Source organism: Melospiza melodia, unplaced genomic scaffold (assembly GCF_035770615.1).
Source record: "Melospiza melodia melodia isolate bMelMel2 unplaced genomic scaffold, bMelMel2.pri scaffold_140, whole genome shotgun sequence".
Taxonomy (NCBI): Eukaryota; Metazoa; Chordata; class Aves; order Passeriformes; family Passerellidae; genus Melospiza; species Melospiza melodia.
The window spans coordinates 384,864-397,686 of record NW_026948510.1 but is presented as its reverse complement, the minus strand read 5'-3'; the positions used below and the strand labels follow the sequence as shown (position 1 = coordinate 397,686).

Genomic DNA, 12,823 nt, shown 5'->3' with positions numbered 1-12,823 from the left:
TGTGGGGACACGCAGGGGACACCTGGGGACACGCGGGGACACCTGGGGACACTGATGGGATGTGTGGGGACACGCGGGGACACCCGGGGGACACCTGGGGACACTGATGGGATGTGTGGGGACATGGAGGGACATGCAGGGGACACGTCAGGACACTTGGGGACAGTCGGGGACACACAAAGGGACACTGGGGACAGTTGGGGGACACTTGGGGACAGTCGGGGGACAGTTGGGGATAGTTGAGGACAGTTGTTGAGGACACTTGGGGACACATGGGGACATGTGGGGGATGTGTGGGGACCTTTGGGGACAGCTGGGGACAGTTGCTGGGGGACACTCAGGAACACTTGGGGACACACAAGGACGCTCAGGGACAATGGAGGGACAGTTGGGGACACTCAAGAACACTTGGGGACAGTCAGGGGACAGTTGGGGGACATGTCACGACACTTGGGGGCCATCGGGGACAGTGGCAACAGGCGCGCAGGTGGCAGCGGTGTCACTGTCGCTGTCGCTGTCGCTGTCACCAGGTGTCGGCAGTGCAGGTGGCAGCGGTGTCACTGTCACTGTCACCCGGTGCCAGCGCTGCCCTGTCCCTGTCACAGGTGTCAGCACAGGTGCCAGCGCTGTCCCTGTCCCTGTCATTGTCCAGGTGTCAGTGCAGGTGGCAGCGGTGTCACTGTCACTGTCACCAGGTGTTCGGCAGTGCAGGTGGCAGCGGTGTCACTGTCATTGTCACAGGTGTCAGCACAGGTGCCAGCAGTGTCACTGTCACTGTCATCCGGTGCCAGCACTGTCCCTGTCCCTGTCACAGGTGTCAGTGCAGGTAGGGAGCGGTGTCACTGTCACTGTCACCCGGTGCCAGCGCTGTCCCCTGTCATTGTCACAGGTGTCAGCGCAGGTGCCAGCGGTGTCACTGTCACTGTCACCCGGTGCAGCGCTGTCCCTGTCATTGTCACAGGTGTCAGCGCAGGTGCCAGCGGTGTCACTGTCACTGTCACCCGGTGCCAGCGCTGTCCCTGTCATTGTCACAGGTGTCAGCGCAGGTGCCAGCGGTGTCACTGTCACTGTCACCCGGTGCCAGCGCTGTCCCTGTCACAGGTGTCAGTGCAGGTGCCAGCGGTGTCACTGTCACTGTCACCCGGTGCCAGCGCTGTCCCTGTCCCTGTCACAGGTGTCAGTGCAGGTGGCAGTGGTGTCACTCTCACTGTCACACGGTGCCAGCGCTGTCCCTGTCACAGGTGTCAGCACAGGTGCCAGCGCTGTCCCTGTCACAGGGGTCCCTGTCCCAGGTGTCAGCGCAGGTGGCAGCAGTGTCACTGTCACCCGGTGCCAGCACTGTCCCTGTCCCTGTCACAGGTGTCAGTGCAGGTGGCAGCGGTGTCACTGTCCCTGTCACCAGGTGTCGGCAGTGCAGGTGCCAGCGGTGTCACTGTCACTGTCACACGGTGCCAGCGCTGTCCCTGTCCCTGTCACAGGTGTCAGTGCAGGTGGCAGTGGTGTCACTGTCACTGTCACCCGGTGCCAGCGCTGCCCTGTCCCTGTCACAGGTGTCAGTGCAGGTGCCAGCGGTGTCACTGTCACTGTCACCCGGTGCCAGCGCTGTCCCTGTCCCTGTCACAGGTGTCAGTGCAGGTGGCAGTGGTGTCACTGTCACTGTCACCCCGGTGCCAGCGCTGTCCCTGTCCCTGTCACAGGTGTCAGTGCAGGTGGCAGCAGTGTCACTGTCACTGTCACCCGGTGCCAGCGCTGTCCCTGTCCCTGTCACCAGGTGTTGGCAGTGCAGGTGGCAGCAGTGTCACTGTCACCCGGTGCCAGCGCTGTCCCTGTCATTGTCACAGGTGTCAGTGCAGGTGCCAGCGGTGTCACTGTCACTGTCACCCGGTGCCAGCGCTGTCCCTGTCCCTGTCACAGGTGTCAGTGCAGGTGGCAGTGGTGTCACTGTCACTGTCACCCGGTGCCAGCGCTGTCCCTGTCATTGTCACAGGTGTCAGCACAGGTGCCAGCACTGTCCCTGTCCCTGTCACAGGTGTCAGTGCAGGTGGCAGCAGTGTCACTGTCACTGTCATTGTCCCAGGTGTCAGTGCAGGTGGCAGCGGTGTCACTGTCCCTGTCACCAGGTGTCGGCAGTGCAGGTGCCAGCGGTGTCACGGTCACTGTCACACGGTGCCAGCGCTGCCCCTGTCCCTGTCACAGGAGTCAGTGCAGGTGCCAGCGGTGTCACTGTCACTGTCACCCGGTGCCAGCACTGTCCCTGTCCCTGTCACAGGTGTCAGTGCAGGTGGCAGTGCTGTCACTGTCACTGTCACCCAGTGCCAGCGCTGTCCCTGTCATTGTCACAGGTGTCAGCGCAGGTGGCAGAGGTGTCACTGTCACTGTCACCCGGTGCCAGCGCTGTCTCTGTCATTGTCACAGGTGTCAGTGCAGGTGGCAGCAGTGTCACTGTCACTGTCACCCAGTGCCAGCGCTGTCCCTGTCATTGTCACAGGTGTCAGCGCAGGTGCCAGCGGTGTCACTGTCACTGTCACCTGGTGCCAGCACTGTCCCTGTCCCTGTCACAGGTGTCAGTGCAGGTGGCAGTGCTGTCACTGTCACTGTCACCCAGTGCCAGCGCTGTCCCTGTCCCTGTCACAGGTGTCAGCGCAGGTGCCAGAGGTGTCACTGTCACTGTCACACGGTGCCAGCGCTGTCCCTGTCCCTGTCACAGGTGTCCTGTTTCCGCGAGGAGCGGGACGTGCTGGCGCGCGGTGACCGACGCTGGATCACGCGGCTGCACTTCGCCTTCCAGGACCCGCAGTGCCTGGTCAGGGGACACACCTGCCACCCGTGTCACCTGTGTGTCACCTCTGTGTCTCCTGTGTCACCTCCGTGTCACCTGTGTCACCTTTCTGTGCCCTGGTTCACCTCTGTGTCCCCATGTCCCCAAGCTGTCCCCGCAGTACCTGGTGATGGAGTACTGCACTGTCCCTGTGTCCCTGTGCTGTCCCCAATGTCCCCAGTGTCCCCAATATCCTATGTCCCCAGTGTCCCTGTGCTGTCCCATGTCCCCAATGTCCCTGTGGTGTCCCAGTGTCCCCATGTCCCTGCGCTGTCCCCAATGTCCCCGTGCTGTCCCCAGTGTCCCCGCAGTACCTGGTGATGGAGTACATTGTTTCTGTGTCCCCGTGCTGTCCCCAGTGTCCCCAATGTCCCCAATCCCCCCGATGTCCCCAGTGTCCCAGTGTCCCCAATGTCCCTGCAGTACCTGGTGATGGAGTACTACATTGTCCCCATGTCCCAATGTCCCCAGTGTCCCCATGTCCCAATGTCCGTGTCCCAATCCCCCCAATGTCCCCAGTGTTCCCAATGTCCCCAATCCCCCCGATGTCCCAATGTCCCAGTGTCCCCAATGTCCCCAGTGTCCCCAATGTCCCCAATGTCCCAGTGTCCCCAGTGTCCCAGTGTCCCCGCAGTACCTGGTGATGGAGTACTACATTGTCCCCAGCGTCCCCAATGTCCCAATCCCCCCAATGTCCCCAATGTCCCCAATCCCCCCAATGTCCCCAATCCCCCAATGTCCCCAATGTCCCCAATCCCCCGATGTCCCCAGTGTCCCAGTGTCCCCAATGTCCCCGCAGTACCTGGTGATGGAGTACTACATCGGCGGGGACCTCCTGACGCTGCTCAGCAAGTTTGGGGACCGGCTGCCGCTGACCATGGCGCGCTTCTACCTGGCCGAGCTGGTGATGGCCATCGACTCCGTGCACCGCCTGGGCTACGTGCACCGGTGGGGACACTGGGGACATTGAGGGGACACTGGGGGGATTGGGGACATTGGGGGGATTGGGGACACTGGGGACATTGGGGGGATTGGGGGATTGGGGACATTGGGGACACTGGGCACATTGGGGACATCGGGGCCATCGACTCCGTGCACCGGCTAGGCTACGTGCACCGGTGGGGACACTGGGGACATCGAGGGGACACTGGGGGGATTGGGACATTGGGGACATTGAGGGGACATTGGGGGGATTGGGGACATCAGGACATTGGGGGACATCGGGGGGATTGGGGACATTGGGGACATTGACTCCATGCACTGCCTGGGCTATGTGCACCGGTGGGGACACTGGGGACATCAAGGGGACATTGGGGGGATTGGGGACATTGGGGACATTATGGGGATTGGGGACATTGGGGAAATTGGGGGAATTGGGGACATTGGGGACACTGGGGACATTGGGGACATCGGGAGGATTGGGGACATTGGGGACATTGACTCCGTGCACCGGCTGGGCTACGTGCACGGTGGGACATGGGGACATTGGGGACATCAAGGGATGTGGGGACATTTGGGGACAAGGGAAGGACATTGAGGGACATGGAGGGACACAGGGCGGACTGGGGGGGTTTTATAGGGGGGGAGTGGGTCTGGGGACCATGACAGGGGGAGGTGACAAAGGCCACCCCTCCCACAGGGACATCAAACCCGACAACATCCTGCTGGACCGCTGGGGACACATCCGGCTTGGGGACTTCGGGTCCTGCCTGCGCCTGGGCCCGATGGCACCGTGAGTGACACCGGGGGGACATTGGGGACATGGGGGGGACACGGGAGGGGACACAAGAGAGGGACACGGAGCTCCACACTACGAGCACCTGGAGAATTGCCCTGGCCCCATGTCCCCAATGTCCCCAGTGTCCCCAATGCTCCAATACCCGCAATGTCCCCAATGTTCTGAATGTCCCCAATATCCCCCCAATGTGCCCAACGTCCCCATTGTCCCAGTGTCCCCAATCCCCCCAACATCCCCAATCCCCCAATGTCCTCAATGCCCCCAATGTCCCCACTGGTGTCCCCAGGTGTGCTCGGCGGTGGCCGTGGCACCCCCAATTACCTGTCCCCAATGTCCCCAATGGTGTCTCTGCTGTCCCCAATGGGGTCCCAATGTCCCCAATGTCCCCAATCCCCCCAATGTCCCCAATGGTGTCCCCACTGTCTGCAGGTGCGCTCAGCGGTGGCCGTGGGCACCCCTGATTACCTGTCCCCAATGTCCCAATCCCCCAATCCCCCAATGTCCCCAGTGTCCCACTGTCCCCAGGTGTGCTCAGCTGTGGCCGTGGGCACCCCCGATTACCTGTCCCCAATGTCCCAATGTCCTCAATATCCCCAATGTCCCAATCCCCCCAACATCCCCAATCCCCCCAATGTCCTCAGTGTCCCCAATCCCCCAATGTCCCCGATGTCCCCAATGTGCCCAACATACCCAACCCCCTAATGTCCTCAATGCCCCCAGTGTCCCCAGTGGTGTCCCCAATGTCCCCAGTGTCCCCGCTGTCCCCAGGTGTGCTCGGCGGTGGCCGTGGGCACCCCCGATTACCTGTCCCCAATGTCCCCAATGTCCCCAATCCCCCCAATGTCCCCAGTGTCCCCAATCCCCCCAATGTCCCCAATGTCCCCAGTGTCCCCAATGCCCCCAATCCCCCCAATGTCCCCAATGTGCCCAATGTGCCCAACATCCCAATCCCCTCAATGTCCCAATGTCCTCAATGTCCCCAATCCCCCAATGTCCCCAATCCCCCCAATGTCCCCAATGTCCTCAATGTCCCCAATCCCCCCAATGTCCCAATCCCCTAATGTCCCCACTGTCCCCGCTGAACCCAGGTGTGCTCAGCTGTGCCGTGGGCACCCCCGATTACCTGTCCCCAATGTCCCAATGTCCTCAATATCCCCAATGTCCCCAATCCCCCAACATCCCCAATCCCCCCAATGTCCCCAGTGTCCCCAATCCCCCCAATGTCCCCGATGTCCCCAATGTGCCCAACATACCCAACCCCCTCAATGTCCTCAATGCCCCAGTGTCCCCAGTGGTGTCCCCAATGTCCCCAGTGGTGTCCCCATTGTCCCCAATGTCCCCGCTGTCCCCAGGTGCGCTCGGCGGTGGCCGTGGGCACCCCCAATTACCTGTCCCAATGTCCCCAATGGTGTCTCTGCTGTCCCCAATGTCCCCAATGGGGTCCCCAATGTCCCAATGTCCCCAATCCCCCAATGTCCCCAATGGTGTCCCCACTGTCTGCAGGTTGCGCTCAGCGGTGGCCGTGGGCACCCCTGATTACCTGTCCCAATGTCCCCAATGTCCCCAATGTCCCCAATGTCCCCAATGTCCCCAATGTCCCCAATCCCCCCCAGTGTCCCCAATGTCCCCAGTGTCCCCAATGTCCTCAATGTCCCCAATGGTGTCCCTGCTGTCCCCAGTGTCCCCAACGTCCCCAATCCCCCCGATGTCCCCAATGTCCCAGTGTCCCCAATCCCCCCAATGTCCCAATCCCCCCAATGTCCCCATTGTCCCCACTGTCCCCGCTGTCCCCAGGTGCGCTCGGCGGTGGCCGTGGGCAACCCCGATTACCTGTCCCCAATGTCCCCAATGTCCCCAATGGTGTCCCTGCTGTCCCCAGTGTCCCCAATCCCCCAATCCCCCCAATGTCCCCAATCCCCCCAACGTCCCCAATGTCCTCAATGTCCCAATCCCCCCAGTGTCCCCAATGTCCCCAATGTCCTCAATGTCCCCAATCCCCCCCAGTGTCCCCAATGTCCCAATGTCCTCAATGTCCCCAATCCCCCCCAATGGCCCCAATGTCCCCGCTGTCCCCAGGTGCGCTCGGCGGTGGCCGTGGGCACCCCCGATTACCTGTCCCCAATGTCCCCAATGTCCCCAATGGTGTCCCTGCTGTCCCCAGTGTCCCCAATGTCCCCAATCCCCCCAACGTCCCCAATCCCCCTAATGTCCCCGATGTCCCCAATGTGCCCAACATCCCCAATCCCCCAATGTCCCCAATCCCCCCAGTGGTGTCCCCATTGTCCCCACTGTCCCCGCTGTCCCCAGTGCGCTCGGCGGTGGCCGTGGGCACCCCCGATTACCTGTCCCCGAGATGCTCCTGGCCGTCGAGGACCCCTCGCTGTCGTACGGCCCCGAGTGCGACTGGTGGGCGCTGGGGGTCCTGGCCTACGAGATGTTCTACGGGAGACCCCCGTTCTTCGCCGACACCGTGCTCGAGACCTACGCCAAGATCCTGCACTTCCAGGTGCGCGCTGGGAGCGACTGGGAGCGACTGGGAGGGAACTGGGAGCGACTGGGGGGAATTGGGATGGACTGGGGGGGAATGGGAGGGAATGGGGGGGACTGGGAGGGACTGGGAGCGACTGGGACAAACTGGGAGGGAACTGGGATGGACTGGGAGGGACTGGGGGGGACTGGGAGCGACTGGAGGGAATGGGGGGGAATGAGAGAGAATGGGACAAACTGGGAGGGAATGGGAGGGACTGGAGAGACTGGGAGCGACTGGGACAAACTGGGAGGGAACTGGGAGGGACTGGGGGGAATGGGAGGGACTGGGAGGAATTGGAATGGACTGGGAGGGAATTGGAATGGACTGGGAGAGACTGGGAGGGAATTGGGATGGACTGGGAGGGAATGGGAGCGACTGGAAGGGACTGGGAGGGGAATGGGGGGGAATGAGAGAGAATGGGACAAACTGGGAGGGAATGGGAGGGACTGGAGAGACTGGGACAAACGGGAGGGAACTGGGATGGACTGGGAGGGACTGGGGGGGACTGGGATGGAATGGAGGGACTGGGAGGATTTGGAATGGACTGGGAGGGACTGGGAGAGACTGGGATGGACTGGGAGGGAATGGGAGGGACTGGGAGGGAATTGGAATGGACTGGGAGGGAACTGGATGGACTGGGAGGGACTGGAAGGAATGGGGGAGAATGGGAGTGACTGGGAGGGTGCTGGGAGAGACTGGGAGATACTGGGAAGCACTGGGGACACACTGGAAGGCACTGGCCGGCACTGGGGACATACTGGGTGGCACTGGGCAGCACTGGGGGATACTGGGGCCATACTGGGCAGCACTGGTCGATACTGGATCGTACCGGGCGGCACTGGCAGGCACTGGACCGCACTGGTTGGCACCGGGAGGCACTGGAGGATACTGGGAAGAACTGGGCCATACTGCTTGGCTCTGGGGCCGTACTGGGCAGCACTGGACCATACTGGGCAGCACTGGGACCATACTGGGAGCGTACTGGGCAGCACTGGGACCTACTGGGCAGCACTCGGAGGCACTGGAGGGCACTGGGACCGTACTGGTCGATACTGGGACTATACTGGGTGGCACTGGGTGGCACTGGACCATACTGGGTGGCACTGGTGGCACTGGGACCATACTGGTTGGCACTGGGTGGCACTGGGTGGCGCTGGGACCGTACTGGTTGGCACTGGGAGGCACTGGGTGGCGCTGGGACCATACTGGGACCATACTGGTTGGCACTGGGAGGCACTGGGTGGCGCTGGGGACCGTACTGGTTGGCACTGGGTGGCACTGGGTGGCACTGGGACCATACTGGTTGGCACTGGGTGGCACTGGGTGGCACTGGGACCATACTGGGTGGCACTGGGTGGCACTGGGACCGTACTGGTCGATACTGGGACCGTACTGGTCGATACTGGACCATACTGGGTGGCACTGGGTGGCGCTGGGACCGTACTGGTCGATACTGGACCGTACTGGTCGATACTGGGACCATACTGGGTGGCACTGGGTGGCGCTGGGCCCGTACTGGTCGATACTGGGACCATACTGGGTGCACTGGGTGGCGCTGGGACCGTACTGGTCGATACTGGGACCGTACTGGGTGGCACTGGGTGGCACTGGGACCGTACTGGTCGATACTGGGACCGTACTGGTCGATACTGGGACCATACTGGGTGGCACTGGGTGGCGCTGGGCCCGTACTGGTCGATACTGGGACTCGTACTGGGTGGCACTGGGTGGCGCTGGGCCCGTACTGGTCGATACTGGACCGTACTGGGTGGCACTGGGACCGCACTGGTGCCCTACTGGTCGCACGCTCCCCAGGACCACCTGCACCTGCCCCGACACCGATGACGATGACGATGGTGACGATGATGGCGGCGCCGCTCCCCAAGGCCCGGCGGCTCCCGGGCCGTCCCCGCGGCCGCGCGCGCGCTCGTGCGGGGCCTGCTGTGCGCGCCGGGCGCGCGCCTGGGCCGCGGGGGCGCGCGCGACTTCCGGGCGCTGCCGCTGTTCGCGGGCACGCGCTGGCGCGCGCGCTCCGCCGCTGCCCCGCCCCCTTCGCGCCCAGCGCCGCCGGCGCCGCCGACACTCCAACTTCGACGTGCTGGACGATTGCCTGAGCCAGCCGGTGAGTGAGGGGTTAAACCTGGGATAAACCTGGATGGATTGCCTGAGCCAGCCGGTGAGCGAGGGGTTAAACACGGGACAAACCCGGGATGGATTGCCTGAGCCAGCCGGTGAGCGAGGGGTTAAACCTGGGATAAACACGGGATAAACACGGGATAAACCTGGGATAAATCCGGGATAAAACCCGGGATAAACCTGGGATAAACCCGGGATGGATCCCGGATAGATTGCCTGAGCCAGCCGGTGAGCGAGGGGTTAAACCTGGGATAAACCCGGATAGATTGCCTGAGCCAGCGGTGAGCGAGGGATAAACCCGGATAAACCTGGGATAAACCCGGGATAAACCTGGGATGGATTGCCTGAGCCAGCCGGTGAGCGAGGGGTTAAACCTGGATAAACCTGGGATGGATTGCCTGAGCCAGCCGGTGAGCGAGGGGTTAAACACGGGACAAACCCGGGATAAACCTGGGATAAACCCGGGATAAACCTGGGATGGATTGCCTGAGCCAGCGGTGAGCGAGGGTGTTAAACACGGGATAAACCGGGATAGATTGCCTGAGCCAGCCGGTGAGCGAGGGATAAACCGGATAACTGGGATAAACCCGGGATAAACCTGGGATGGATTGCCTGAGCCAGCCGGTGAGCGAGGGATAAACCGGGACAAACCCGGGATAAACCCGGGATTAGACCTGGGATAAACCCGGGATAAACCCGGGATAAACCTGGATGGATTGCCTGAGCCAGCCGGTGAGCGAGGGATAAACCCGGGATAAACCTGGGATAAACCGGGATAAACCGGGATAAACCCGGGATGGATTGCCTGAGCCAGCCGGTGAGTGAGGGGTTAAACCCGGGATAAACCCGGATAGTTCCAGGATAAACCCGGATAGATTCAGGATAAACCCGGGACAGATTCAGGATAAACCCAGGATAAACCCGGGATAGACCAGGGATGAACCAGAAACAGACCAGGATAAATCCAGGATTAACCCGGCATAGATCCAGTATAAACCCAGGACAGACCCGGGATTAACCCGGGATAAACCCGGGACTAACCCGGGTCAGGCTGACCCTGTTCCCCCGCAGGAGCCGCCGGGGGCGCCGCGGAGCCGCCCGAGCTGGGCTGCACCTCCGTTCGTGGGCTACTCGTACGCCCGCAGCGAGCACGAGTGGGTCTGGGGGCTGCCGGGGGGGCTGGGGGGCGTCAGAGGGGCCGGGGGGGGTCAGGAGGGAGTCAGAGAGACTGGGGGTGTTTTGGGTCTGGGGGCTGCCGGGGGGGCTGGGGGGCGTCAGAGGGACCGGGGGGTCAGGGGGAATCAGAGACTGGGGTGTTTTGGGTCTGGGGGGGTCAGAGGGGTCTGGGGGGTCAGAGAGACTGGGGGTGTTTTGGGTCTGGGGGGGTCAGAGAGACTGGGGGTGTTTTGGGTCTGGGGGCGTCAGAGGGGTCTGGGGGGGGTCAGAGAGATTGGGGGTGTTTTGGGTCTGGGGGGATGGGGGTTGGAGGATTGGGGTCAGGGGGGTCAAATGGGTCTGGGGGCGTCAGAGGAACTGGAGGGTCAGAGGGGTCTGGGGGTTCTGGGTCCAGGGGGCTCTGGGGAGTCTGAGGGTCTTGGAAGGGTCAGAGGGGTCTGGGGCTCCGGGGGCTTTGGGGGGGGGGGTCAGAGGGTCTGGGAGGGGTCCAGGGGGTCTGGGGGTGTCAGAGGGACCGGGGGGGGTCTGGGGGGGGGGGGGGGTCAGAGATACAGGAGGGGTCTGGGGGCGGCAAAGAGAACGGGGGGTCTGGGGGCGTCAGAGGGGTCTGGGGTCGTGAGAAGGCCCGGGGATCTGGGGGATCTGGGGGGTTTGAGGTCCAGGAGGGTCTGGGGGGGGGTCAGAGGGTCTGGGGGCGTCAGGGCACCGGGGGGATCCGGGGATCGAGAGCGGGACGGGAGGGTTTGGGGTCTGGGGTTTTGGGGTCCAGGGTGGTCTGGGGGGGGGGGGTCACAGGGTCTGGGGCGTCAGGGGGGTCTGGGGCGTAAGAGGGATTGGGAGAGGGGGGGTCTGAGGGAGTTTGGGGGACCAGGGGGGAATTCGGGGTCCGGGGGGGTCTGGGGGTCTGGGGGCATCAGAGGGACAGGGGTGGGTCTGGGGCGCTGAGGGGTGTTTGGGGGCGCTCTGGGGGTCCTGAGGGGTCTGGGGGCACAATGGAAATGGGGGGGGGGGTCTCCAGGTGACCCCCGCGCCGTTTTCAGGGACGAGGAAGAGGAGGAGGAGGAGGAGGAGGATGAGGAGTGGGACCAGGACGCGGCATGGAGCCGGAGGGGGAGTGGGGGACCCCCCCCGAGTCGGGACCCCCCCGGGCACCGGGACCCCTTGGCCATAGCGACCCCCCCCCCGCAAGGCGACGCCCCCACCCCCGGGACCCCCCCCTCAAAAAGAGCCCCCCCCGCCCCACGGGACCCCCATGATGGAGGGGCCCCCCCAAAAAGGACCCCCCCCACCCACGGGGAGCTCGGAACTCACGGGACCCCCGCCCCACAAGGGACCTCACCCCACAAGAGACCCTCGCCCGAAAAGGGCACCCCCACGCCCGAGGACGCCCCCTCCCCGAAAATCGCCGCCCCCCAGCCCGAGGGGAGCCCCCCCAAGAATCCCACCTCCCACCCAAAGCCCCGCCCCCGCCCACAACCCGCGGACCCCCTCCCCAAAAAGGGGTCCCTGCCCCCCCCACGGCGCCCCCAGCCCAGGACCCCCCCCGGCCAAGGGGGTCCCCCCCAGGACGCCCCCCCGGGCACGGAGCGCCCCCGGGAACGCGCCGTACGTGGGGGGGGACCGGAATTCGGGGAGGAGGGCGGGGGGTGATGGGGAGGGGTCGCGAAGTCCCGGAATTTCGGGATTTCGGGAATTTCGGGAAATTTCGGTGTCGATGAGGGGAAAAGGGGGTCCCGGGGAGGGGTCCGAATCCGGGGTCCAGTTTGGGGTCAGTGCCCCGGTCCGGGGGGTCCCGGTTCGGGGGGTCCCGGTTCGGGGTCAGTGCCTGGTTCGGGGGGTCCCGGCAATCCGGGGGTCCCGGTTCGGGGGTCCTGGTTGGGGGGGGGTCCCAATTTGGGGTGTCTCGGTTCGGGGGTCTCGGTTCGGGGGTGGTCCGGTTCAGGATCAGTGCCCGGGTTCGGGTCGTACCCGGTTCGGGGATCCCGGTTCGGGTGTCCCGGTTCGGGTCAGTGCCGGTTCGGGGGATCCCGGTTCGGGGTCAGTGCTCGGTCCGGGGGTCCCGGTTCGGGAGTCCCGGCATCCCAGGGGTCCGGTTCGGGGGGTCCCGGTTCAGGATCAGTGCCCGGTTCGGGTGTCCGGTTCGGGGGTCCCGGTTCGGGGTCAGTGCCCGGTCGGGTGTCCCGGTTCGGGTGTCCCGGCCATCCCAGGGGGTCCCGGTTCGGGGGCGTGTCCGGTTCAGGATCAGTGCCCGGTTCGGGTGTCCGGTTCGGGATCCTGGTTCGGGGTCAGTGCCGGTTCCGGGTCCCGGTTCGGGTGTCCCCATGCAGCCGCCGTTCCGCAGGTGTCGGTGGCGGCCCCGGTGGCGGCCCCGGTGGCGGTGCCGGCGGCGGTGCCGGTGTCGGTGCCGGTGTCGGATGTCGGCGGT

The 12,823-nt window shown here is 64.0% G+C and overlaps 1 protein-coding gene across 1 annotated transcript; it reads left to right on the top strand.

Annotated features, from left to right (window-relative positions):
- Positions 1-2,711: 2,711 nt before the first annotated feature.
- On the top strand, positions 2,712-8,931 carry DMPK (DM1 protein kinase). The gene is made up of 6 exons (XM_063182023.1): positions 2,712-2,803; positions 3,618-3,766; positions 4,458-4,550; positions 6,633-6,671; positions 6,864-7,062; positions 8,902-8,931. Exons 2-6 carry the CDS (start codon positions 3,627-3,629, stop codon positions 8,929-8,931), a joined length of 501 nt encoding a protein of 166 aa, XP_063038093.1. The 5' UTR covers positions 2,712-2,803; positions 3,618-3,626.
- Positions 8,932-12,823: the final 3,892 nt, after the last annotated feature.

Excerpts from the sequence above, each read along its gene's own strand:
- DMPK (XM_063182023.1), top strand. The coding sequence starts at position 3,627 with ATGGAGTACTACATCGGCGGGGACCTCCTGACGCTGCTCAGCAAGTTT. Across the intron at positions 4,551-6,632 it reads CGCCTGGGCCCGATGGCACC|GTGCGCTCGGCGGTGGCCGT; the intron begins GTGAGTGACACC and ends CGCTGTCCCCAG. Across the intron at positions 6,672-6,863 it reads TGGGCACCCCCGATTACCTG|TGCGCTCGGCGGTGGCCGTG; the intron begins TCCCCAATGTCC and ends CGCTGTCCCCAG.